Consider the following 25,255-nt stretch of genomic DNA (forward strand, 5'->3'; position numbering starts at 1 on the left):
ATCTAACATTGTTCAGCCTTCTTGCCGATTGTGAGCCAATAAGTTACGAAGATGCAGCAAAAAGCCAAAAGTGGAAACGTTCCATGGACGAGGAGATTCAAGCAATCGAGAAGAATGATACGTGGGATCTTGCTACACTTCCAAAAGGGCATAAGGCTATTGGTGTAAAGTGGGTGTACAAGGCCAAGAAGAATTCCAAAGGTGAAGTTGAAAGATACAAGGCAAGGTTGGTGGCGAAGGGATATAGTCAACGAGCTGGCATAGACTATGAAGAAGTATTTGCTCCCGTCGCTCGTCTATAAACTATAAGATTAATAATCTCACTTGCGGCTCCGCGTTCCTTAATGGCCACTTAGAAGAAGAAGTCTATATAGAACAACCTTTGGGATACATCGTGAAAGGCCAAGAGAATAAGGTGCTGAAATTGAAAAGGGCCTTATATGGGTTTAAGCAAGTGCCTCGAGCATGGAATAGCAGGATAGACAAGTATTTCCAACAGAATGGCTTTACAAAATGCCCACATGAGCATGCTCTCTATACCAAAGTAAGCAAGGAAGGAGATGTTATGATTGTGTGCCTATATGTGGATGACTTGATATTCACTGGCAGTAATCCCAAAATGTTTGAGGAGTTCAAGAAAGCAATGGTTCGGGAGTTCGAGATGACCGACATTGGACTTATGGCTTACTATCTTGGGATTGAGGTAAAACAAAAGAAAGAAGGAATATTCATATCCCAAGAAGGTTATGCGAGTGAGGTGCTCAAGAAGTTTAAGATGAATGAATGCAAGACAATGAACACACCGGTGGATTGCAATCTCAAATTGTCAAAAGATGATAAAGGATACTTGGTGGACCCAACACAATACAAGAGTTTGGTTGGAAGTCTGAGATACCTAACCTGCACGAGGCCAGATATTCTCTACGGAGTTGGACTAGTAAGTCGATACATGGAAGCACCTACAATAAATCACTTGAAGGCAGCCAAGAGGATACTTCGCTACATCAAAGGTACGATTGACTATGGCCTGTTTTATTCGCCTTCTAATCACTTCAAGCTAGTTGGATACAGTGATAGTGATTGGGCTGGAGACAAAGATGATCGTAAGAGTACGAGTGGTTTCGTGTTCTATATGGGAGATACGGCGTTCACATGGAGCTCGAAGAAGCAACCCATTGTGACTCTGTCAACGTGTGAAGCCGAGTTTATTGCAGCAACATCGTGCACCTGTCATGCAATATGGCTCAGGAAGTTACTAAATGAGCTTAAGTTTTTTCAAAAGGAACCTACAGAGATATATGTGGATAACAAGTCTGCGATTGCTCTAGCAAAGAATTCAGTCTTCCATGATCGAAGCAAACACATCGATACAAAATATTATTACATAAGGGAGTGTGTTACAAATAAAGAGGTGCAGATAAAGTACGCGAAGTCACTTGACCAAGTTGCTGATATTTTCACAAAGCCCCTAAAACGCGAGACATTTCAGAGATTACGGAATATGCTCGGAGTGACGAAATCAAGTTTAAAGGGGGCTGTTGGAAACTAAACTTGATTTTGGGCTATGTGTTTTAGATTTGGGCTTGCAAGTATACAAATATTTTGGATCAAGATTATAGCCCATTATGTAGAAGCTTCTTGTAATATGTAGTAGTGAAAGTGTGTAGAATGTGTGTAGAATAATCTTGTAAAATATCTAGGTCTAGAAATACTAGGAAATATCTAGATAGTAGTAGATGATGGAGTGATCTAGACTACTCCATTGAGTAGTATAAATAGAGGGCTTCACCCCTCATTTGTAATCAAGCAAAGCAAGCAATAAGCAATAAAAGAAAAGCTTTCAAGATCAATCTAACTTCTAAAAATCATCAATCCACTCTTCCACAAATAATATACATAACCTCCTATTTTCAACAGTTTACTTGTAGTTATTGTTACATGTTGTTACACATACACAGATCTAATTATATTTTCACATATGCATCTTCTCTGAGGATGTAGTTGTTTACATAAAGTGCATACTAACGTTTTTACTGCTCATATTGTTACTTTAATTTATCTCATCCAGATTTTTTTTTTCTTTTCTAATTATTAGGACAGTAGCTATGAAGAGGACAACATCAGCCGCTCACAAACAAATTTCCGGCAACAATCATGTTCATAACAATCACAACTTTGGTCATACACTTCACGCAGCTACACGGACTGAAGCTGAGGCGTTAAACAAAAGAATATATAGACGAGCTTCAATTATAAGGTGGAGAAATAAAGGGCGTAATCTCAGCACAATATCTATGAGAACAGGAACATCAAATACTGAAAATCAAATTCTCGATACGAACGTTGAACAGCTTCATAACAATTGTGCACGCTTTATATCTTCCAACGATGGGCCACATTTAATCAACTCTAACATCCCAATAGAAATTGAGACCCTAAACAAAAGAGTGTACAGAAGACATTCAATTATAAGATGGAGAAATAAGAAGCTTCAATTAGCAATCCCATCGCTTGTAGACAGCCTAAACCATACGTTGAAGCGAATAAAATTTTCAAGCTGCCAGGGTCTTCTAATCAATCACCATTTACCTTAGATGAGACTACAGGTTCATGATTGCTACACCATGTTGAAATATATAGCGTATCATATAAAACAACGCCTTCTGATGGTTAATCAGCTTTCACGATGTTTATTGCTTGCAGTTGCTCCTACATCTCAAGTGTCTTGCCAAAAAAGAACACTTCATAAGCATAGGCAAGGTATATTTGCTTTTTCAATTCATAGTAGTCTGTACATGCCATAGGGAGACCTCCTAAAACAGGAAGAGATGTTTTGCAATTCGTACCTTTAACGGTTAGCACCCTGCCACCGACGAAGAACTGTTCTCATTGTGGTGCTGTTACCTTATACTCTGAACCAAAAAACTTTTGTTGTTCATCTGGTCGCGTTGTTCTAACGAGTAATGAACTTCCAGATGCCATAAAGGAGCTTTTGACATCGATATCAGAGCAAGCAAAGGCATTTAGAACATATATTAGAACCTACAACAACCTATTTGCGTTCACTTCATTAGGCGTCAAATCAGACACAAATCTAAGCAAGAGGAACAACGGAATATACACATTTAGAGTGCAAGGACAGGTTTATCACTTTATAAACGACTTACTCCCTCAATAAAACGGCGCAAAAAATTTACAGTTGTATTTCGATGATACTGACCATGAGCTGCAAAATCGTTTAGCTAATTGTGAAAGGTTAACCGAACAGGCCATTGAAATGTGTATGAATACTCTACGCCATAATCCTTATGTTGAAATAAAAGGATCAGAACCGTTTTCAGCTCATCATTTCCTGTAAAGAGTTTACCAGTGTTGACCAGAGTTGACCAAGAGAAGCCTAACGGCTATTTCACTTTTTTAGTCAAAAGTATATTCCTTAAAAGTAACAAAGCCCCATTCCAATAAAGGAATTAGCTGTTACATGGTTTGTCTTATAAATAGGCTAGTTCCTCATTGTAAAGAATAAATTCAGCTTGTATAAAATTTATTATCAATACAAACGATCAATTTCTTACAAAGAATCATGGTATCAGAGCTAACGGTGTAGATCCGTGATCTTTACACTAGTTTTTCGCTCCTTATCATTTACCATTAGAGGGCTGCCATGTCTTTTGACGGTAACCCTGTTAATTCAAGCTCAACAGAAACAGACAGCACCCAAAACCCACAAAATCATGATTTATCAAGTCAACTTGCTGATTTCTTAAAAATCAGCCTTCAAACACAACCCAAACTGTCAGATAGCTTAAAAATCAATTTGAGTTTATCAAGTCAGAATTATGCACTTTGGTCCAGGATGATTAAGGTGGCCATAGGAGGAAAATCAAAAAATCTCCTCAAACACCTTACATCAAGTCCACCAGAAAGTGAGGATCCAAACTTTGAAAAATGGGAACAAGACGATCTTGTTGTTTTTTCTTGGCTTATCCAAAACATAGAGCCTAACCTCGCAAGCAACTTGACTGAGTTTCCTACAGCCAAAGCTTTGTGGGATGCTTTAGTCACCACTTACAGCAGTGGCAAAGATAAGCTTCAAAATTTCGACCTCCATGTTAAAGCAAACGATATGAAGCAACTTAACATGTCACTCTCTGATTTATGGATCACGATGCAAGGGATTTGGGGAGAAATAGAAGTGTTCCACTGACATCGTGACCTATAATCAAATTAGAGCTGAGCAAAAATTGTTTCAATTTTTAAATGCACTTGATCAGAAACATGATACTATAAAGAGAGAATTATTAAGGTTGGAACCCTTACCAACAGCAGAAGAAGCCTACGCAGCTGTTAGAAAGGAGATTGTACATCAGATGATTTTAGGGCAGACCAACACAACCAATCAAAGTCAAAATCATGGTGTGGGAGTCGGATTAGCAGCTGCCAACAAATCCGAAGGATTAGGGTTAGCTGCAAAACCCAATTGGCATCCACCTTCCAAATTCGACAAATCCAAGCTTAAGTGTGCAAGGTGTGGCAAACCTAGACACACCATCGAACAATGCTTCGAAATTAAAGGGTATCCCGAATGGTGGCAAAAATCAGGTAAAGGCAAAGCATCAACGGCGGCGGCAGCTGATGAAACCACCACCACCACCACCGAGCCTGGGTACGGCGGCGTTGCTACCACCTCTAAACCCATCGGTACAAAACCTTTCTCCTCTCTCTTTACAGATAATAGGTTTTGTGAATCGAGAAAAGATAATAGGTTTTGTGAATCGAGAAAAGTAGATGGAAAACATGTGAACCAGATACTTGGTAAAGAGAATCGAATAAACAAAATAAATTGGGAAGACCAACACATGAACAAACATAGGGAGAATAAACATAAACACTTAAATAAAATTAACGGTGTAGATATGCACGTGAATAAACATAGGGAGAATAAACATAAACATTTAAATAATATTAATGGTGTAGATATTCGGTGGGATATGTCTGGTACACATGTTAATATAAACGGGCTTAACCAAAAGCCCACTATGGGAATGGGGTTTAACATGGGTGGACATCAGCTAAATAAAAGGCCTACTAAGGATGTTTCTAAAAGACCAACTAGTAACCCTATTAAAACTACAAATGGGCCAGTCTGTTCTAAATCACAAGTGAGACCCAAAAATATAAATAAGTCTAAACCCGAGTCTACTATTCAGTGTCAAAATACGTATTCTGAATTAGCAAAAATGAAAAATGATTTTGAAAATTTCCCTAAAGCTAACGTTGTGTCAAACAATTTAAAAACCACGTCGTGGATATTTGATTGTGGGGCAACGGACACTATGACTTTTGATGAGAAAGATATTATTTTTAAAACTAAACCTAGGAAAACTAAAGTACAAACGGCAAACGGTGAAATTGTTCAAGTCAAAAGTGGCGGTACAATCGAAATTTTACCAACTATTAAACTACCTAATTGTCTATATATTCCAGCTTTATCTCATAAGCTGTTATCGGTAAGTTATGTTACAAAAGAATTAAATTGTAAAGTCCTGATGTATCCGACCTTCTGCATCTTGCAGGACATTCGGACAGGACTGTTGATTGGACGTGGCACTGAAAAGGGGGGGTTATACTATGTTGATGAGGTTTCTCAACAAGGCACCGTGTCACTTGCTCACGGAACACTTACGAGGGAGGCCTGGTTATGGCATAGAAGATTGGGTCATCCGTCGGCTGGATATTTACATGCTTTATTTCCTAGTTTATTTCCGTCAAATGTTGTTTTAAATTGTGAAACATGTATTTTGGCCAAAAGCCACCGTAGTACTTTTAAACCTAGTAATACTAGGAAAGATGTACCTTTTGCTTTAATTCATTCTGATGTGTGGGGTCCAGCTCCGGTTATTGGGGGAAAGAACTTGCGGTATTTTGTCCTATTTATTGATGACCACACAAGAATGACATGAATTTATTTCTTAACACACAAATCAGAAGTTTTTGAGAAATTCGCTCACTTTTATAAAATGGTTCAAACTCAATTTAATAAAAATATTCAAATTTTACGATCTGATAATGGGGGAGAATTTGTCAATTCCTCCATGAAACTTTTTTGCGAGCAAAATGGGATTATTCACCAAACTTCTTGTGCTCATACTCCCAAACAAAATGGAGTAGCTGAACGTAAAAACAGGTTACTTTTAGAAATGACAAGAGCCTTATTAATTGAATCTAAAGTTCCGAAGAGTTTCTGGCCTGAAGCTCTTGCTTCCGCAACATATCTTATTAATCGGTTACCGACTAAAATTTTGGGCACAAAAACACCTAGAGATACTTTGTCTCAATTCCACACTCTACCAACCTCATTGAACATTGAACCACTGATATTCGGGTGTTCTGTGTTTGTTCACATTCCAAAGACTGAACGTACCAAATTTGACTCGTGTGCCGAAAAGTGTGTTATGGTTGGTTATGGCATAAATCAAAAAGGGTATCGGTGTTACAGTCCTAGGAAACGTCATGTCTTCACTACAATGAACTACAACTTTATAGAAACCGAATACTTTTATAATACCCAACTCACGAGTGAGGGGGAGAAAGAAGATAATGACACTCTCAGTTGGATAACCTGGGTACCCAAGTCTGACAACATCCAAACACCAACACTAACAACACCCAATCTTGATACCAATCTTGACTCTCAACCTCTAAATTCCGATACAAATCTTGATCCCGAATCACCAAACATTGATCCCGAGTCATCAAACATTGAACCGACTGAAACCTCCTCAAATAATGAACAGCAAAGTCAAGAAGAACAAGATGACTCAAATTCCGATGAAACCACTGAACGTTATGTCCTACCTCAAAGAGTCAATAGAGGTGTCCCACCAAAACGGTACTCCCCAGAAAAAGAAGCGCAAAGATCTAGATATCCAATAGCTAATATAGCACAAGGAAATCTGTCAAAAAAAGCTCATCAGTTTAATTCCGCAATTTACTCTGAAAACATTCCAACTTCCGTTGAACAAGCTCTAAAATCAAAAAACTGGAAAGAAGCAATGGAAGTTGAAATGAAAGTCTTGAATGATAATAACACGTGGGAAAAATGTGTCATTCCTCAAGGAAAAAAACCAGTAGAGAATCGATGGGTGTTTACAATAAAATACAAACCAGATGGTACCATTGAAAGATACAAAGCCCGGCTAGTTGCCAAGGGATACACTCAAACCTATGGGATTGATTATTCCGAGACTTTTTCCCCAGTTGCAAAGATTGATACTATCAGAGTTCTATTTTCTATCACTGCAAATGAAGATTGGCCACTTCACCAATTTGATGTGAAGAATGCTTTTCTACATGGTGATAATGCTAAAAACGAACATATATTTCATAGCATTATTCCTCAAGAAAGACAAGCTTTTAGTTGCAATTGTTCTATTTACAAGTGATATTCGTTTAAATAATAAAAGGTGAAGACAAAAGACAGATTCGACGAATTGAAGACGCAAACGACCAAAAAGCTCAAAAGAACAAAAGACAATCAAAAAGGTTCCAATTATTGATAAGAAACGTCTCAAATTCACAAGAGTACAAGATTCAAAACGCAAAGTACAAGATATTAAATTGTACGCGAGGACGTTCGAAAATCCGGAACCGGGACTAGAGTCAACTCTTAACGCTCGACGCAACGGACTAAAAATTACAAGTTAACTATGTATATAAATATAATATAATATATAATTAATTATATTAATTATATATATATTATATATATATATTAAAAACTGTCGGCAGCCAGAAACTCCAAGGGAGTAAATTGAAAATACCTCTCCGCGACTCGCGGAGTTTGAAGGCCTTTTTGCCGCGAGTCGCGGAGCCCCAAAATTCATTTCTGGCTATAAAGCCAACCGAATTCTGATCGAATTTAACATCTTTTTTTTTTTCTCTTCCTCTTCAACGTAATATATTTATATTTATAATTTATATTTTAATTTTAATTATAATTCTAATAATAAGGGTATGTTAGCGAATGTTGTAAGGGTGTAAGTCGAAATTCTGTCCGTGTAACGCTACGCTATTTTTAATCATTGTAAGTTATGTTCAACCTTTTTATATTAATGTCTCGTAGCTAAGTTATTATTATGCTTATTTAAAACGAAGTAATCATGATGTTGGGCTAATTACTAAAATTGGGTAATTGGGCTTTGTACCATAATTGGGGTTTGGACAAAAGAACGACACTTGTGGAAACTAGGCTATGGGCTATTAATGGGCTTTATATTTGTTTAACTAAATGAAAGTTTGTTAATGTTAATATAAAGATTTACAATTGGGCGTCCCTATAAATTACCATATACACTCGATCGGACACGATGGGCGGGGTATTTATATGTACGAATAATCGTTCATTTAACCGGACACGGGAATGGATTAATAGCCACTAGAATAATTAAAACAGGGGTGAAATTACATTCAAGGGTAATTGGTGTAATTGTTAACAAAGTAGTAAAACCTTGGTTTACACGCAGTCGATAACCTGGTGTATTCATTAAACAAAGTATTAAAACCTTGTTACAATTCGAATCCCCAATTAGTTGGAATATTTATCTTCGGGTATAATAATAATTTGACAAGGACACTTGCAATTTATATTTATGACTGATGGACTGTTATGGACAAAAACCAGACGGACATATTGAATAATCCAGGACAAAGGACAATTAACCCATGGGCATAAAACTAAAATCAACACGTCAAACATCATGATTACGGAAGTTTAAATAAGCATAATTCTTTTATTTCATATTTAATTTCCTTTATTCTATATTTAATTGCACTTCTAATTATCGCACTTTTATTTATTGTTATTTTATTTAATTGCACTTTTAATTATCGTACTTTTAATTATCGCAAGTTTATTTTATCGCATTTTTTATTATTCGCAATTTTATTATCGTTATTTACTTTACGCTTTAATTTAAGTCTTGTATTTTATATTTTACATTAGGTTTTAACTGCGACTAAAGTTTTAAAATCGACAAACCGGTCATTAAACGGTAAAAACCCCCCTTTTATAATAATAATATCACTTATATATATATTTGTATTTTTATAAAAAGTAAACTAATATAGCGTTGAGCTTTGCTTAAAGATCTCCCTGTGGAACGAACCGGACTTACTAAAAACTACACTACTGTACGATTAGGTACACTGCCTATAAGTGTTGTAGCAAGGTTTAAGTATATCCATTCTATAAATAAATAAATATCTTGTGTAAAATTGTATCGTATTTAATAGTATTTTCTGCGTAAAATATAAGCTATTTTATATACACCTCGCGAAACATCAAGTATTTTTGGCGCCGCTGCCGGGGACAACATCTTAAAAGCCGGAAGCGCAACGCTAATAAAAAAAAAAAAAAAAGATTTTTATCTACTTTTATTAAAAGTCGTTTTTGTAAAAATTACGTTTTAATCATTCAAAAATATAAAAAGAAAAAACAAAAATATAAGTATTTTTAGGATTTTGTTAAATATTTAAGTTTTATAAGTTTCTTTATCTTTATTTTAATTTATAAAAATATAAATTTTATTAAAAATCGTTTATTTAAATTAAAAACAGAAAACAAAATAAAAAAAAAAAAATAAAGAAAAACGCGTAAAAAGTACTACCTGTCAACAGAATTCCTGAACCCCGCGACTTGCGGGGTTTTACTCTTTATTTGCCGCGACTCGCGGAGGCCCTCTGACACTCGGACAAAAACCCTAATCACGGGTTTTAATTTATTATTATTATTATTAATTACTTAATTATTATTATTATTATTAATTTTAGTTTTATTTTTACTTTTTACTTTATATATGTATTTTGTTTAATTAGTTTTAATTAAATTATAAAATTAGTAGTTTTATTAAATAAATAATATAAAAATAATATTTTTATAAAAATTGTACTTTTTACAACTTTTTGTATATTTTTATATTTTGTACCTTTTTAATCGTTGTAGCGTAATATTTGTATTTTTTAGCTCATAATTAATTTTAAACTTAGTTTTTGCTATAGTTATTTTTACTCCTATATTTTTAGGCTTTGCCGTAGAATTCCTTAAGTGCTTTTTCTTTAGACTAAGAATTAGGTGCTTTAGAATTTTGCGACGCCTTTTTAAGTTTTAGTTTCTTTTTAAGTTATTTCCATTTGGGATTTAGTTTTTCCTGTAAGCTTTAATATTTTTAGACCTTTTACTATGTATCAATTATCATTCCAATTAGTAATTTCAATTTGCGATTATAATTTTAAGTTAGTTGTAGTAATAAGGTTAAATTAGTTAAGTATTTTTAAGTTTTTATAAGTTTCTTTTATTTTTCCGTCACCTTTTATTTTTCAACCATTTTTTTTTCTTTTTCGACATTTTTCGACGCGCAATCTTTTTCTCTCTTATTTCTCGCTATTCTAGTTTTTAGGACTTAGAATTTTATTCTACTTCTTATCTAAATTTCTTAAAATTACGAAAATTTATTTTAAGTGGTTAAATTGATAGACATCAAAATTTTCTGGTTCGTAGTAATAGTTGGATTTGTACGTGGACCGGGTTATTGGAGCCAAACAGTCCTCAATTATATTGAGACCAAACGAATCCTGCCCCTCTGCTGCATCTTTTGGCTATTCGAAACGTGGGCAAAATCAGAAAAGTCTATTGATTGGATAACTTATTATAATTTTTCTTTCCTTTTAAAAACTAATAGGATATTCTGTGAATGCACCGAGCAAGACGTTCATCACCTTTTGTACGTTCACCACCTGTAACTCGATCAAGACATCGTTTAACAAATATAACCGCCGTTGATTTTTCTTTAGAATCGTCATCCAGTCGACCAAGTACTTCAGTTCAAATTTCCGATAATCCAGTTTTTGAAACAAACCTCACAATTGAGAATCCAGAAAATATTCAGGAACGGTTCGTAGATCCTGAACCATTAAACTTTCCTCCGGAACCACCAATCATTCAAACAGAGATTGTTGAGGAACGAACTATTAAATCAGAATCATCTAGTGATACCGATTCCACAAATTCAATTATGGAGAATCTGGAACCTTTAAGTATGGAAGACCGAATGAGAGCTAAACGCACTGGCCAAGGTCACGCAATTACTCATCCAGACATTAATGCGCCAGATTATGAAATCAAAGGACAAATTCTACACATGGTGACTAATCAATGCCAATTTAGTGGTGCGCCGAAGGAAGATCCAAATGAACATCTACGTACCTTTAATAGGATCTGCACACTATTTAAAATACGAGAAGTGGAGGATGAACAGATATATCTCATGTTATTTCCCTGGACTTTAAAGGGAGAAGCCAAAGATTGGTTGGAATCGTTACCTGAAGGGGCGATCGATACATGGGACGTTTTAATTGACAAATTTCTTAAACAATTCTTTCCTGCATCTAAAGCCGTAAGACTTCAAGCAGAAATTGTTACGTTCACACAAAAGCCAAATGAAACTCTATATGAGGCGTGGACAAGATATGGAAAGTTGTTAAGAGGATGTCCGCAACATGGTTTAGACACCTGTCAAATAGTACAAATATTCTACCAAGGATGCGACATCACTACAAGAAAAGACATAGATATAGCAGCTGGTGGTTCTATTATGAAGAAAACCGAAACTGATGCTTACAAAATTATTGATAATACTGCTTCCCACTCACATGAGTGGCACCAAGAAAAAGATATCATTAGATCATCTAAAGCAGCTAGAGCCGATTCTAGCCATGACTTAGATTCCATTTCCGCAAAGATAGATGCTTTCGAGAGACGAATGGAAAAGATGACTAAAGATATTCATGCTATACGAATTAGTTGTGAGCAGTGTGGAGGACCACATTTGACAAAAGATTGTCTCAGTATTGAATTAACAATGGAACAAAGAGAGAATATTTCATACATAAACCAAAGGCCTGGAAATAATTATCAGAATAATTATCAACCGCCAAGACCGATTTACAATCAAAACCAGAATTATAACCGAAATATTCCATACAACAACCAACAAGGTCCTAGCAATCAACAAGTATCCAATAATACTTACAATCAGCAAAGACCGAATTTTCAAAACAAACCACCACAACAAACCGATGATAAAAAGCCGAATTTAGAAGATATGATGACGAAGCTAGTTGAAACTCAAACGCAGTTTTTCACATCTCAAAAACAAACCAATGAACAAAATGCTCAAGCATTTAGAAATCAACAAGCTTCTATTCAAAATCTGGAACAAGAGGTAAGTAACCTAGCAAGGTTAATAGGTGAAAGAAAACCGGGTAGTTTACCTAGTGATACAAACGCTAACCCCCGGAATGAAACAGCTAAAGCTATTACCACAAGAAGTGGTACAACACTTAAACCACCTGAAATACCTGTAACTTCTGATGAAACTATTCCTACTCCACAAGAACCACAACCTGATCAAGATAAGGAAAAAGAACCGGTAGTTGAAAAGGTTAATGAAGATAACACAGTTAAGGATAAACCTTATGTTAAACCATACCAACCACCACTTCCTTACCCGAGTAAAATGAAGAAAGAAAAACTTGAAGCCGAGCAATCCAAATTCTTGGATATGTTTAAACAGATAAATGTAAATCTTCCTTTCATTGATGTGATTTCAGGAATGCCTAGATATGCTAAATTCTTGAAAGATCTAATCACGAATAGAAAGAAAATGGAAGAACTCTCGGCTGTTACTATGAATGCAAATTGTTCAGCAGTGCTGTTGAATAAGATACCAGAAAAACTATCTGATCCAGGAAGTTTCACAATTCCATGTTTTCTGGGTAGTCTTAGTTCAATAGAAGCATTAGCAGATTTAGGTGCTAGTATAAATCTAATGCCGTATTCACTATACGCTAAACTAGACCTTGGAGAATTGAAACCAACCAGAATAAGCATACAACTAGCCGATAGATCAATAAAATATCCTAGAGGGATAATGGAGAACATGCTAGTTAAAGTTGGTACTTTAGTATTCCCAGTAGATTTTGTTGTTCTGGACATGGAAGAAGATTCTCAAGTTCCTCTCATATTAGGAAGACCATTCTTAAACACGGCTAAAGCAATGATAGACGTGTTCGGTAAGAAACTGACCCTAAGTATAGAGGATGAGAGTGTTACTTTTTCAGTTGATAGAGCAATGCAACAACCACAATCTGCAGATGATACATGTTATTATATTAAAACTATAGATGCACATGCAGAATTATTAGAAGAATTTCCAGAATTACAAGGAACAGGAGAATGTTCTTTAGGAGAAGGAAATGAACCAATTGATGAAGCTGAAATGTTAGCTACACTTATAGCTAATGGATATGAACCAACAACAGAAGAAATTCAAATGCTAAAAGAAGAAGACAGATATCGATATAAATCATCGATAGAAGAACCTCCGAAATTAGAGTTAAAGCCACTTCCAAACCATTTGGAATACGCTTATTTACATGGTGAATCTGAATTACCTGTAATAATATCGTCTTCTCTTACTGAAAATGAGAAATCACAACTCATTTCTGTGTTGAAAGCTCATAAACCAGCCATTGCATGGAAGATTCATGATATTAAAGGAATAAGTCCTTCGTATTGCACACATAAAATCCTTATGGAAGAAGGTCATAAAACGTATGTGCAACGCCAACGAAGACTAAATCCTAATATGCAAGACGTAGTTAAGAAAGAGATTATTAAACTGCTAGATGCAGGTTTGATATATCCAATCTCTGATAGTCCATGGGTAAGCCCAGTTCAATGCGTGCCTAAGAAGGGTGGCATGACTGTTATTACAAATGAGAAAAATGAGCTTATTCCTACTAGGACTGTAACAGGATGGCGTGTATGTATTGATTATAGAAAATTAAATGACGCCACCAGAAAAGATCACTTTCCCTTACCTTTCATAGATCAAATGTTGGAAAGATTAGCCGGAAATAGTTACTATTGTTTTCTAGATGGATTTTCCGGATATTTTCAAATTCCAATAGCACCCGAGGATCAAGAGAAAACCACATTCACGTGCCCTTATGGTACTTTTGCTTACAAACGCATGCCATTTGGACTTTGCAACGCCCCTGCAACCTTTCAAAGGTGTATGATGGCGATTTTTCACGACATGATAGAAGAATGCATGGAAGTATTCATGGATGACTTTTCAGTCTTCGGTGATACATTTAAATCATGTCTAGTTAATCTGGAACGAATGCTAATTAGATGCGAAAAATCAAATCTAGTACTTAATTGGGAGAAATGCCATTTCATGGTTAAAGAAGGCATCGTTCTTGGACATAAAATTTCAAAAGAAGGAATTGAAGTGGATAGAGCTAAAGTAGATGTAATTGCTAAACTTCCACATCCCACCAATGTTAGAGGAGTTAGGAGTTTTCTAGGGCATGCCGGTTTTTACCGACGTTTCATAAAAGATTTTTCTAAAATTGCCACTCCTATGAATAAACTCCTAGAAAAGGATGCGCCATTCATCTTTTCAGATGAATGTATCAAATCTTTTAATATTCTTAAAGAAAAACTCACTAATGCACCAATCATGATAACACCAAATTGGAATCTACCATTTGAACTAATGTGCGATGCAAGTGATTTTGCAATGGGAGCCGTTTTAGGACAAAGGATTGAAAAACGATTTCAACCTATATATTATGCTAGTAAGACATTACAAGGAGCACAAACGAACTATACAACTACTGAAAAAGAACTCCTTGCTATTGTCTTTGCTTTTGACAAATTTCGATCATATCTAGTTCTAGCAAAAACGGTGGTCTATACCGACCATTCTGCTCTTAGATACCTATTTTCAAAACAAGATGCTAAACCAAGATTAATCCGTTGGATCTTACTCTTACAAGAGTTTGATATTGAAATCCGAGATAAAAAAGGAGCAGAAAATTGATGTCAAAGCAGGGGGGTATAAAATACTATTAAATTTTAGCAGGAAATACTATTAAATACGATACAATTTTACACAAGATATTTATTTATTTATAGAATGGATATACTTAAACCTTGCTACAACACTTATAGGCAGTGTACCTAATCGTACAGTAGTGTAGTTTTTAGTAAGTCCGGTTCGTTCCACAGGGAAATCTTTAAGCAAAGCTCAACGCTATATTAGTTTACTTTTATAAAAATACAAATATATATATAAGTGATATTATTATTATAAAGGGGGGTTTTTACCGTTTAATGACCGGTTTGTCGATTTTAAAACTTTAGTCGCAGTTAAAACCTAATGTAAAATATAAAATAAATACAAGACTTTAAATTAAAGCGTAAAGTAAATAACGATAATGAAATTGCGAATAATAAAAATGCGATAAAAATTAAATTGCGATAATTAAAAAGTACGATAATTAAAAGTGCGATAAAATAACAATAAATAAAAGTGCGATAATTAGAAGTGCAATTAAATATAAAATAAAGGAAATAAAATATGATATAAAAGAATTATGCTTATTTAAACTTCCGTAATCATGATGTTTGACGTGTTGATTTTAGTTTTATGCCCATGGGTTAATTGTCCTTTGTCCTGGATTATTCAATATGTCCGTCTGGTTTTTGTCCATAACAGTCCATCAGTCATAAATATAAATTGCAAGTGTCCTTGTCAAATTATTATTATACCCGAAGATAAATATTCCAACTAATTGGGGATTCGAATTGTAACAAGGTTTTAATACTTTGTTTAATGAATACACCAGGTTATCGACTGCGTGTAAACCAAGGTTTTACTACTTTGTTAACAATTACACCAATTACCCTTGAATGTAATTTCACCCCTGTTTTAATTATTCTAGTGGCTATTAATCCATTCCCGTGTCCGGTTAAATGAACGATTATTCGTACATATAAATACCCCGCCCATCGTGTCCGATCGAGTGTATATGGTAATTTATAGGGACGCCCAATTGTAAATCTTTATATTAACATTAACAAACTTTCATTTAGTTAAACAAATATAAAGCCCATTAATAGCCCATAGTCTAGTTTCCACAAGTGTCGTTCTTTTGTCCAAACCCCAATTATGGTACAAAGCCCAATTACCCAATTTTAGTAATTAGTCCAACATCATGATTACTTCGTTTTAAACAAGCATAATAATAACTTAGCTACGAGACATTAATGTAAAAAGGTTGAACATAACTTACAATGATTAAAAATAGCGTAGCGTTACACGGACAGAATTTCGACTTACACCCTTACAACATTCGCTAACATACCCTTATTATTAGAATTATAATTAAAATTAAAATATAAATTATAAATATAAATATATTACGTATATATTGAGAGAGATTGAGAAAATAATGTGTAAAATTCGATCAGAATTCGGTTGGCTTTATAGCCAGAAATGATTTTTGGGGCTCCGCGACTCGCGGCCAAATAGCCTTCAAACTCCGCGAGTCGCGGAGAGGTATTTTCACTTTACACCCTTGGAGTTTCTGGCTGCCGATAGTTTTTAATATATATATATAATATATATATAATTAATATAATTAATTATATATTATATTATATTTATATACATAGTTAACTTGTAATTTTTAGTCCGTTGCGTCGAGCGTTAAGAGTTGACTCTAGTCCCGGTTCCGGATTTTCGAACGTCCTCGCGTATAATTTAATATCTTGTACTTTGCGTTTTGAATCTTGTACTCTTTGTGATTTCGAGGCGTTTCTTATCAATAATTGGAACTTTTTTGATTGTCTTTTGTTCTTTTGAGCTTTTTGGTCGTTTGCGTCTTCAAATCGTCGAATCTGTCTTTTGTCTTCACCTTTTATTATTTAAACGAATATCACTTGTAAATAGAACAATCGCAACTAAAAGCTTGTCTTTCTTGAGGAATAATGAAATGAAATATATGTTCGTTTTTAGCATTATCAAATATTCCCACACTTGAGCGTTGCTTGTCCTCAAGCAATATTGTCTTGAAATACTAGAATCACTTCTTTATTCTTCACACTTTGTACATCAGTGATTTCTATACGGCGGTATAAACAATGGTAGTAACGATATGGTTTACAGTCCCACATGACTATAAAAATTTAGATCCATTAAGGAAATTGGATCTTTATGAAAACATTTGATCTTTTGAAAATTAAATCTAGTTTTTACTCTAGATAAGTTTTCCGGAATAACCCTTTACCGGTGTTTGCAAAATATTTGTGGGTTTGGTGGGTTTCAGATTTGAAAATTTTAGCTCAAAAACTTGCGGTTTTGTGTCACCCACTTGCTAACCTTGTATTTGGAAAGCAACACGTCCAGTTTACTTGTTCCGTATATTACCTTTCGGCAAACTACCGTCCGGTTGTAAAGGAAAGCGTTGAACAAGCAACTGTTAAGGCAATGTCCCGTGACATGCTTTTGATTATGGTCTATAACGTGTCGGACGCAATTACTATCCTTGGTAGGAGCAATAGTAAAGCTCACTCTTATAATTTGTCGGTTTGGCATGAGGTCCTGTCTTTGACCATGCTATGCAACCACCGTTCTTACGGTTGACACCCGATTTAGTTCAGGTGACCTAATGAATTCCAGGTGAATTCCTAGGATTTTACGTTCAATCGTAATGAACGCATTGAAAAATAGGGTTTTCAGAAAACAAATCGGTTTGTATTTTTGATCAAAATATTTTCTTGTTTAAGCTCGAGTTTAGATATCATTGAATTCCATGAGTTTGTAATTCTCAATCTTTAAGGTCAATCTCAAGGATTGAGTAATATCAGGCTTAAAAGCTGATTTTTAATCTTTAAGGAGATTATCCTTTCTGGGGATCTGATTCATTAGTCTTATCCAGCTAATTTGCACGGTGCCCCCCCATTGTACAAGATAAATCCTTCTCATGGTTAGGATAAATCTGACCACTTGGCGACCCTGTTTAATGCTGAGGTCCGTGGATTTCCTGCTGATTTTAGTGATGACTTTTCTAGATTTTTCGTCAACCTACAGCTGGTCTGGACGACAACTTCATGACCTAAATCAAGAAGCGCGTGTCTTTTTCGGAAGACTTTACTTCCTTTTAATGATGGAATTGATTCATCGTGTAGATCCATCTCTTCTTTTCTTTCATTGGGTAAAACAGTTTAGTTTAGTCCAAAACAAAAGTATTTTCAGTTATTTGTTACAAATATATGTGGCATATGTTTAAAATAACTTGGTAAATTTTCCCACACTTGGCTTTTTATTTTTCTTTTTATCGTCCTCTATTCCATTTTAAATGAATTTTGACGTTTTAGTTTGTTTCTCAATTTATGTCCTTTTTGAGGTAACAATAATTTCGGTGTTAAAACCTAGTTTTATCGTTCATAAATATGTTTAAACATGATTTTGAATTCATTTATTTGAAAATTTTTTTTAAAATTTTACTAGAATTGGGTAGTCAGTATATAAGACCAGGGCTGTTCTTTATTATCAGAGAGCACTAGATTCTAATACAACTACTGCTTTACTAGTATTTTTAATGGTAACCAAGTGTATAAAGTAAAAGTTTTAAAATCCGAAAGAATTTAACCCCTTCCCACACTTAAGATCTTGCAATGCCCTCATTTGCAAGAAATCAGTAACAATTTAAATTATTGAGGGTGTTTTGTGTGAAAATGATTAAATTTTTACCAAAGTTTCCAAATATATTGGCGTTTGTTTGCTGAATGATAAATGGTGCACGTCATTTGTTCATTCCGTCTTGTTGTTATTTCACATGTATTTTGCATCATTGTCGTCAAAATTACTTGCTTTTGCTGAACTTAATGCCAGTCTTTGAAAATGCGTTGTTTTACCCTGTTGTGTACATAAGATAAACTGCAAACATATATACATATTTTTGAAGTTTGGTATATTACCCCACATTCAAAAATTATTAAAATCTAAGAATAAAAGTTAGATAAATATAAAAATGATTACAATATTAACAAAAATATTAAATACATCAATAATTACAAATTACAAAATAAAAATAAAAATAAGTAAACTAAGGATGATATTGGTACCAATAGGGGTTCCACGCATAACCATAAGTGCTATAGAATGCCTCGGCAGGGTCATACGTAGGATATGGTGGCTGCATCTCTATCGACCAAGGAGGGAAGACGGGTTTCGGAGTAGGAATATAGTTTCTACCTATGTGTTGGCAATGCGCTATGATCTGGTTCTGATGAACTTGCCAATCTTCAAATGCTCTCTGTCTAGCATTTTCGTATTCCTGAGAAGCTATAAACCTTTGCATTTCTTGTCCCCCTCCTACATTACCTTGTTCCTGGTTTCTCTCTACCTGTGGATGTCTACCATTGTATCGTACTGCGGCGTTGTTTCGCCGCTTCAAAACTTTCGCACCATGGTACACATTTAGACCTATAGTGTCGCGGGGTTCCGGCTCTTCTACTAATAATCCCCCCCGACTTATATCCACACCGAGATATTCACCAATCAAAGTAATAAAAATACCACCCCCTATTATGCTATGTGGACGCATCCCTCGAACCATAGCTGATAAATAATAACCCACACAATATGGTATACTTACAGCGCTGTGTGGGTCTCGAATACACATATGGTAAAACAAATCTTGTTCATTTACCTTTTCTTTGTTTTTACCCCTTTGTGTAATCGAATTAGCTAAAAATCTATGTATTACTCTTAATTCGGCTCTATCTATATCCAAATAAGAGTAGTTTCCCCCTTTAAAACGGTGGTGGCTTGTCATTTGACTCCACACACCGTGTGTATCAAAATTCTCATCTATTTTCCTACCGTTTAGTATCAATCCTCTACAATCGGCAGACGCTAATTCCTCAGGCGTATATATACGTAAAGCCTGAGCCATGTCCAGTAAAGACATGTGGCGCATCGAACCGCCTAACAAAAATCTAATAAAAGAACGATCGGTTAAACTAGCTACCCGATCATTCAACTCTATACTACATAACAACTCTTCACACCATACTTTATATACAGGTCTGCGTATGGTGAATAAACATATCCAGTCATTAAAAGAAGAATTACCATACCTCTGTACCAGTAATTCCCTAATTGGCCCGGCCAATTCTACAGCTTCCAAGGGTCCCCATTCTATGACCCTTGGTACCTCAACAACCTTAGAGTGAAGAGTATGCAAACCCCGTTGATATTTTGGATAATCTATCCAAAGTCTGTCAAAACGCAGGTTCGGGTGCAACTGTTCCAAGTGCATATCTGAAAAGGTCATGACTGGATGAGGTACATCCTGCTTGTAGTAGTTATCTACCTCCTGTTGTTCCAAGTTCTCAGCAGGAGCATGGCGGGCTTGGGATGAAGATTCACCCCTTTCAGTCTGCAAAACACATCAAACACAAATTTTGTGCATCCAAATATGCATTAGTGTCAGCAAAATAATAACTTGAAACAATTATGATGACATGTTCAATTCATAACATATTTTATACATATTTTCCTAAAAATAACAATTATATACTTTTACATACGAAAATGTGTACAATGTTTTATCACATTTAAACTCTTAAACATGTCAACAATAATTATTATAATAATTAAACACTTGTTACATGGCATTCAAATCAAACTAGTGCTCATTTTTTTATTTTTGTCAAGTCTACACTTTGTCAAATAAGCATATACGAAAAATGTACATCAAGTTCATAAGCATTTATCTTAAATAACATGCCAAAATAATCACTACTAGCAATGAAACAAGTTTCAAATGGCCTTTATATCAAATTATCCAAGTTCATGAATTTTTAGACTTAAAAAGTCTACTTTAATTCTCAAAAACATGTTTAGGCTCAAAGTTTGGATCATTTAACTACCTAGACATGTTACACTACTTAATTTAGCAACAATTCATGACAAAAATCGGCCATAACCTGTTTATATCAAAAAGCCCCAAATTGCTCAAGAACACAAACCCTAGATTCTAAAGATTTTGAAGTTTTTGGCTTCAAATCATGTTAACAAGCATCAATCTAGGTTATACATGCATAATATACTAACAATTTAACACTAATTACACTAAAAATTAACAAAATTCAAATTATGAAAATATGCTCAAGAACACACTAAAATTCGGATTTAAAGGTGATTTGGGGTGTAATTGTACCTGTTTTCTTGAGTAGTTCCTAGATATCATCCTTCTCAACATGATTGTAGTGAAAAATTTGAAGATTAACGGTGAAAAATCGAGTTTTTGGGATGATTTTTGTGGGTTTTTTCGGGTTTTTTCGCAGCTATTTCGGGTGTTTATGTGTGTGTGTGAGTGATCAGTTCGTGTGCAGCTGTTTTATTTTTTTCTGTAATTTGGTCCCTCCGCGAGTCGCGGAGGTTTTAACTGAAAACTCCGCGAGTCGCGGAGTTAAATTTTTTTTTTTTTTTTTTTTTTTTTTTTTATAATCTTTAACTTATAAAACAATTAAGAAATTAATTTTAAAATTTTGTTTCCCTTGTTATTTAGGACGAGGTCGTTTCGGATCGATGTCCTAGTCCGTCCCTCGACAAAATTTTAAAATTTGTCTTTTTGTAGCGATTGTTTTTAAAAGCTAAGATTTTTTGGGTTTTTTAATGTTTTTGGCATACTTTAAATCAATAAGATTAAAAATAATGATAATAAAAGTTCTCGTCCCTCCCTCGGGTAAAGTAATTTCGGTTCAAAGACCTAGTCTTCAACTTACGACGAATTTTAAAAATCATATTCTTAACTTAATGAGATAAAGTAAATTTTTGTTTTTAAATTCACACAACTTAAAATTCAAAATTAAAAAATTAACAATTAAAAATTCACACCAAACTTAAAATTTGAAATGCATAAAATTAAAATTCATATTTTAAAAATTAAAAATTCATACCAAACTTAATTTAAAAATTCATAAATTCATACCAAACTTATATTAATTTTTCAAATATTTACAATTTTAAAAATATTGTTTTTACAAAGTTTACAATATTAATTTAAGATTTAAATATTAATTTTAAAAACATGGTAAAAAATAAAATTAAAAATCTTTTTGTCTTTTTATCCCACTTTAATCAATCAAATATTATCAAAAATATGCGCCCCTCTTTTCGGTAAAGTAATTTCGGTTCCAAGACCTAATTTAACTCATGACGAATTTTTAAAATATTTTGGGTTGATTGATTAAAGATATTTATACCTTAAGAATAAACGTTAAATTTCGCAGTGATGTAATAAATTTTTGAAGGATATCAATAATTTCGGTCGCCAAACCTAATTTTATTTAATACCAATTTAATACTTTTTAGCGAACAAATTAGCGTTTATTATCAAAAGGTTAAAAATAAAAATAAAAATAAAAACTGTACAGACATACCTGTGAAATAGATTTCTTAGTTATATGATCTATTATATTCATAAGATAGTCGGTTTAATTGGTCTTCCATGGCTGCATAGGCGTAACCTCTAGCATTCATTGTCTTTTCTTCTAAACATATGAACGGTCCGTCTCTGCATAAAGTAACAAATTCGGTATTTGAATAAGTTTGATTATTTGAACATTTACCTCCATGTGACCATTTTCCGCATTTGTGACATTTTTCTAGGTGTCGTGCTCTTCTTTTCGCTGCGGATTTTGATTTTCCTTTACCAAATTGTAACTTATTATCTTCGCATCTGGATCCTTTTCTAACTCCGTCCATTCTTTCTCTGATTACTGATACTAATTCACTCGGTAGTATGTCATTATTTCTTTTAGTGATCAAAGCGTGTAGCATTAGACCATGGTTTAGTTCACAGGCAGTCTTCATTACGTAAAAACCTAAAAAAAATAAAAATTCAGAATGGGGGAAGAAGACTAGTTCTTTAGGGTCTGCTAGGGAAAGACCATACGTGTTCCATTTTCGAGAACTACACGAAAACAGACAATCTAACTCTAACAGAAATACATATTATCTTTTAAAGACTTGATTCTCCCCACACTTAGTTAGCTGTGGTGTCGAAATTGTGATTAACTTCGTTGTCGACTTCCATCGGACCATGTATGTAATGTTTAACTCTGTGACCATTAACTTTAAATTCAATCCCATTTGAATTTATTAATTCTATTGTTCCGTATGGGAAAACTCTTTTGACTATGAATGGTCCAGACCATCTTGATTTCAATTTTCCAGGAAATAGCTTGAATCGTGAATTGAAAAGAAGAACTCTGTCTCCTTCTTTGAATTCTTTTGAACTTCTGATTCTTTTATCATGCCATTTCTTCGTTCTTTCTTTATAGATTAACGAATTTTCGTATGCTTCATGTCTTAATTCTTCTAATTCGTTTAGTTGACTTAATCGTAGACGTCCGGCTTCATGTAAATCAAGATTACATGTCTTCAAAGCCCAAAATGCTTTGTGTTCAATTTCTACTGGAAGATGACATGCTTTTCCATAAACAAGTCTAAAAGGTGTGGTTCCAATTGGAGTTTTGTAGGCTGTTCTAAAAGCCCAGAGTGCATCCTCCAATTTAATGGACCATTCCTTCGGATTTGATCCTACGGTTTTCTCTAGAATACGTTTTAAGGCTCGGTTGGTATTTTCAACTTGTCCACTTGTTTGTGGATGATATGCGGTGGAGATTTTATGAGTTACTCCATATCTTTTAAGAACTTTCTCAAGTTGATTATTACAGAAATGAGTACCCCGATCACTTATTAAAGCTTTCGGTGTTCCAAACCTTGCAAAAAGACGTTTTAAAAAGTTTACTACAACTCGTGCATCGTTAGTTGGGAGAGCTTGTGCTTCCGCCCATTTAGATACATAATCAATGGCTACGAGTATATATAGATTATTATGAGATTTTGGAAATGGACCCATAAAGTCAATACCCCAAATGTCAAATACTTCACATACTTGGATGACATTTTGTGGCATTTCATCACGTTGACTTATCCTTCCGGCCCTTTGACATGCATCACAGGATTTGCAAAGAAGGTGTGCGTCTTTGTAAATTGTAGGCCAATAGAAACCAGCTTCATAAACTTTTCTTGCCGTTAGTTGAGGCCCATAATGCCCTCCTGTTGGTCCTGTGTGACAATGGTTTAATATTTTACTAGCTTCATCTCCAAATACACATCGGCGTATTATTCCATCGGGACAACTTTTAAACAGATGTGGATCTTCCCAGAAATAGTGTTTTATATCACTGAAGAATTTCTTTCGTCTTTGGTACGATAATCCTTTTTCAAGGAATCCACAAACTAAGTAGTTTGCATAGTCTGCAAACCATGGGATTTCTTTATAATCTATCTTCAATAGATATTCATCAGGAAAGTTGTCTTGTATGGCTGATTCATTCAAAACTTCTAATTCGGGATTTTCAAGACGAGAAAGATGATCAGCGGCGAGATTTTCTGCTCCTTTTTTATCTCGGATTTCAATATCAAACTCTTGTAAGAGTAAGATCCAACGGATTAATCTTGGTTTAGCATCTTGTTTTGAAAATAGGTATCTAAGAGCAGAATGGTCGGTATAGACCACCGTTTTTGCTAGAACGAGATATGATCGAAATTTGTCAAAAGCAAAGACAATAGCAAGGAGTTCTTTTTCAGTAGTTGTATAGTTCGTTTGTGCTCCTTGTAATGTCTTACTAGCATAATATATAGGTTGAAATCGTTTTTCAATCCTTTGTCCTAAAACGGCTCCCATTGCAAAATCACTTGCATCGCACATTAGTTCAAATGGTAGATTCCAATTTGGTGTTATCATGATCGGTGCATTAGTGAGTTTTTCTTTAAGAATATTAAAAGATTTGATACATTCATCTGAAAAGATGAATGGCGCATCCTTTTCTAGGAGTTTATTCATAGGAGTGGCAATTTTAGAAAAATCTTTTATAAAACGTCGGTAAAAACCGGCATGCCCTAGAAAACTCCTAACTCCTCTAACATTGGTGGGATGTGGAAGTTTAGCAATTACATCTACTTTAGCTCTATCCACTTCAATTCCTTCTTTTGAAATTTTATGTCCAAGAACGATGCCTTCTTTAACCATGAAATGGCATTTCTCCCAATTAAGTACTAGATTTGATTTTTCGCATCTAATTAGCATTCGTTCCAGATTAACTAGACATGATTTAAATGTATCACCGAAGACTGAAAAGTCATCCATGAATACTTCCATGCATTCTTCTATCATGTCGTGAAAAATCGCCATCATGCACCTTTGAAAGGTTGCAGGGGCGTTACAAAGTCCAAATGGCATGCGTTTGTAAGCAAAA

The 25,255-nt window shown here is 34.5% G+C and overlaps 1 protein-coding gene across 2 annotated transcripts in view; it reads left to right on the forward strand.

The window, feature by feature from the left end:
• The first annotated feature begins 2,802 nt into the window (after positions 1 to 2,802).
• The window catches only part of LOC139899251 (uncharacterized), a 41,919-nt gene continuing 19,466 nt past the window's right edge, over positions 2,803 to 25,255 (forward strand). The window contains exons 1-2 of one of the 2 annotated variants that reach the window (XM_071882068.1): positions 2,803 to 2,894; positions 2,976 to 3,305. In XM_071882068.1, coding sequence (XP_071738169.1) covers positions 3,278 to 3,305 — 28 coding nt within the window. In that variant the 5' untranslated portion in view covers positions 2,803 to 2,894; positions 2,976 to 3,277. Of the gene's footprint in view, positions 3,306 to 25,255 lie in introns of both variants that reach the window. The other variant, XM_071882067.1, reaches the window with a different exon arrangement.

This window comes from Rutidosis leptorrhynchoides, chromosome 3 (assembly GCF_046630445.1).
Source record: "Rutidosis leptorrhynchoides isolate AG116_Rl617_1_P2 chromosome 3, CSIRO_AGI_Rlap_v1, whole genome shotgun sequence".
Taxonomy (NCBI): Eukaryota; Viridiplantae; Streptophyta; class Magnoliopsida; order Asterales; family Asteraceae; genus Rutidosis; species Rutidosis leptorrhynchoides.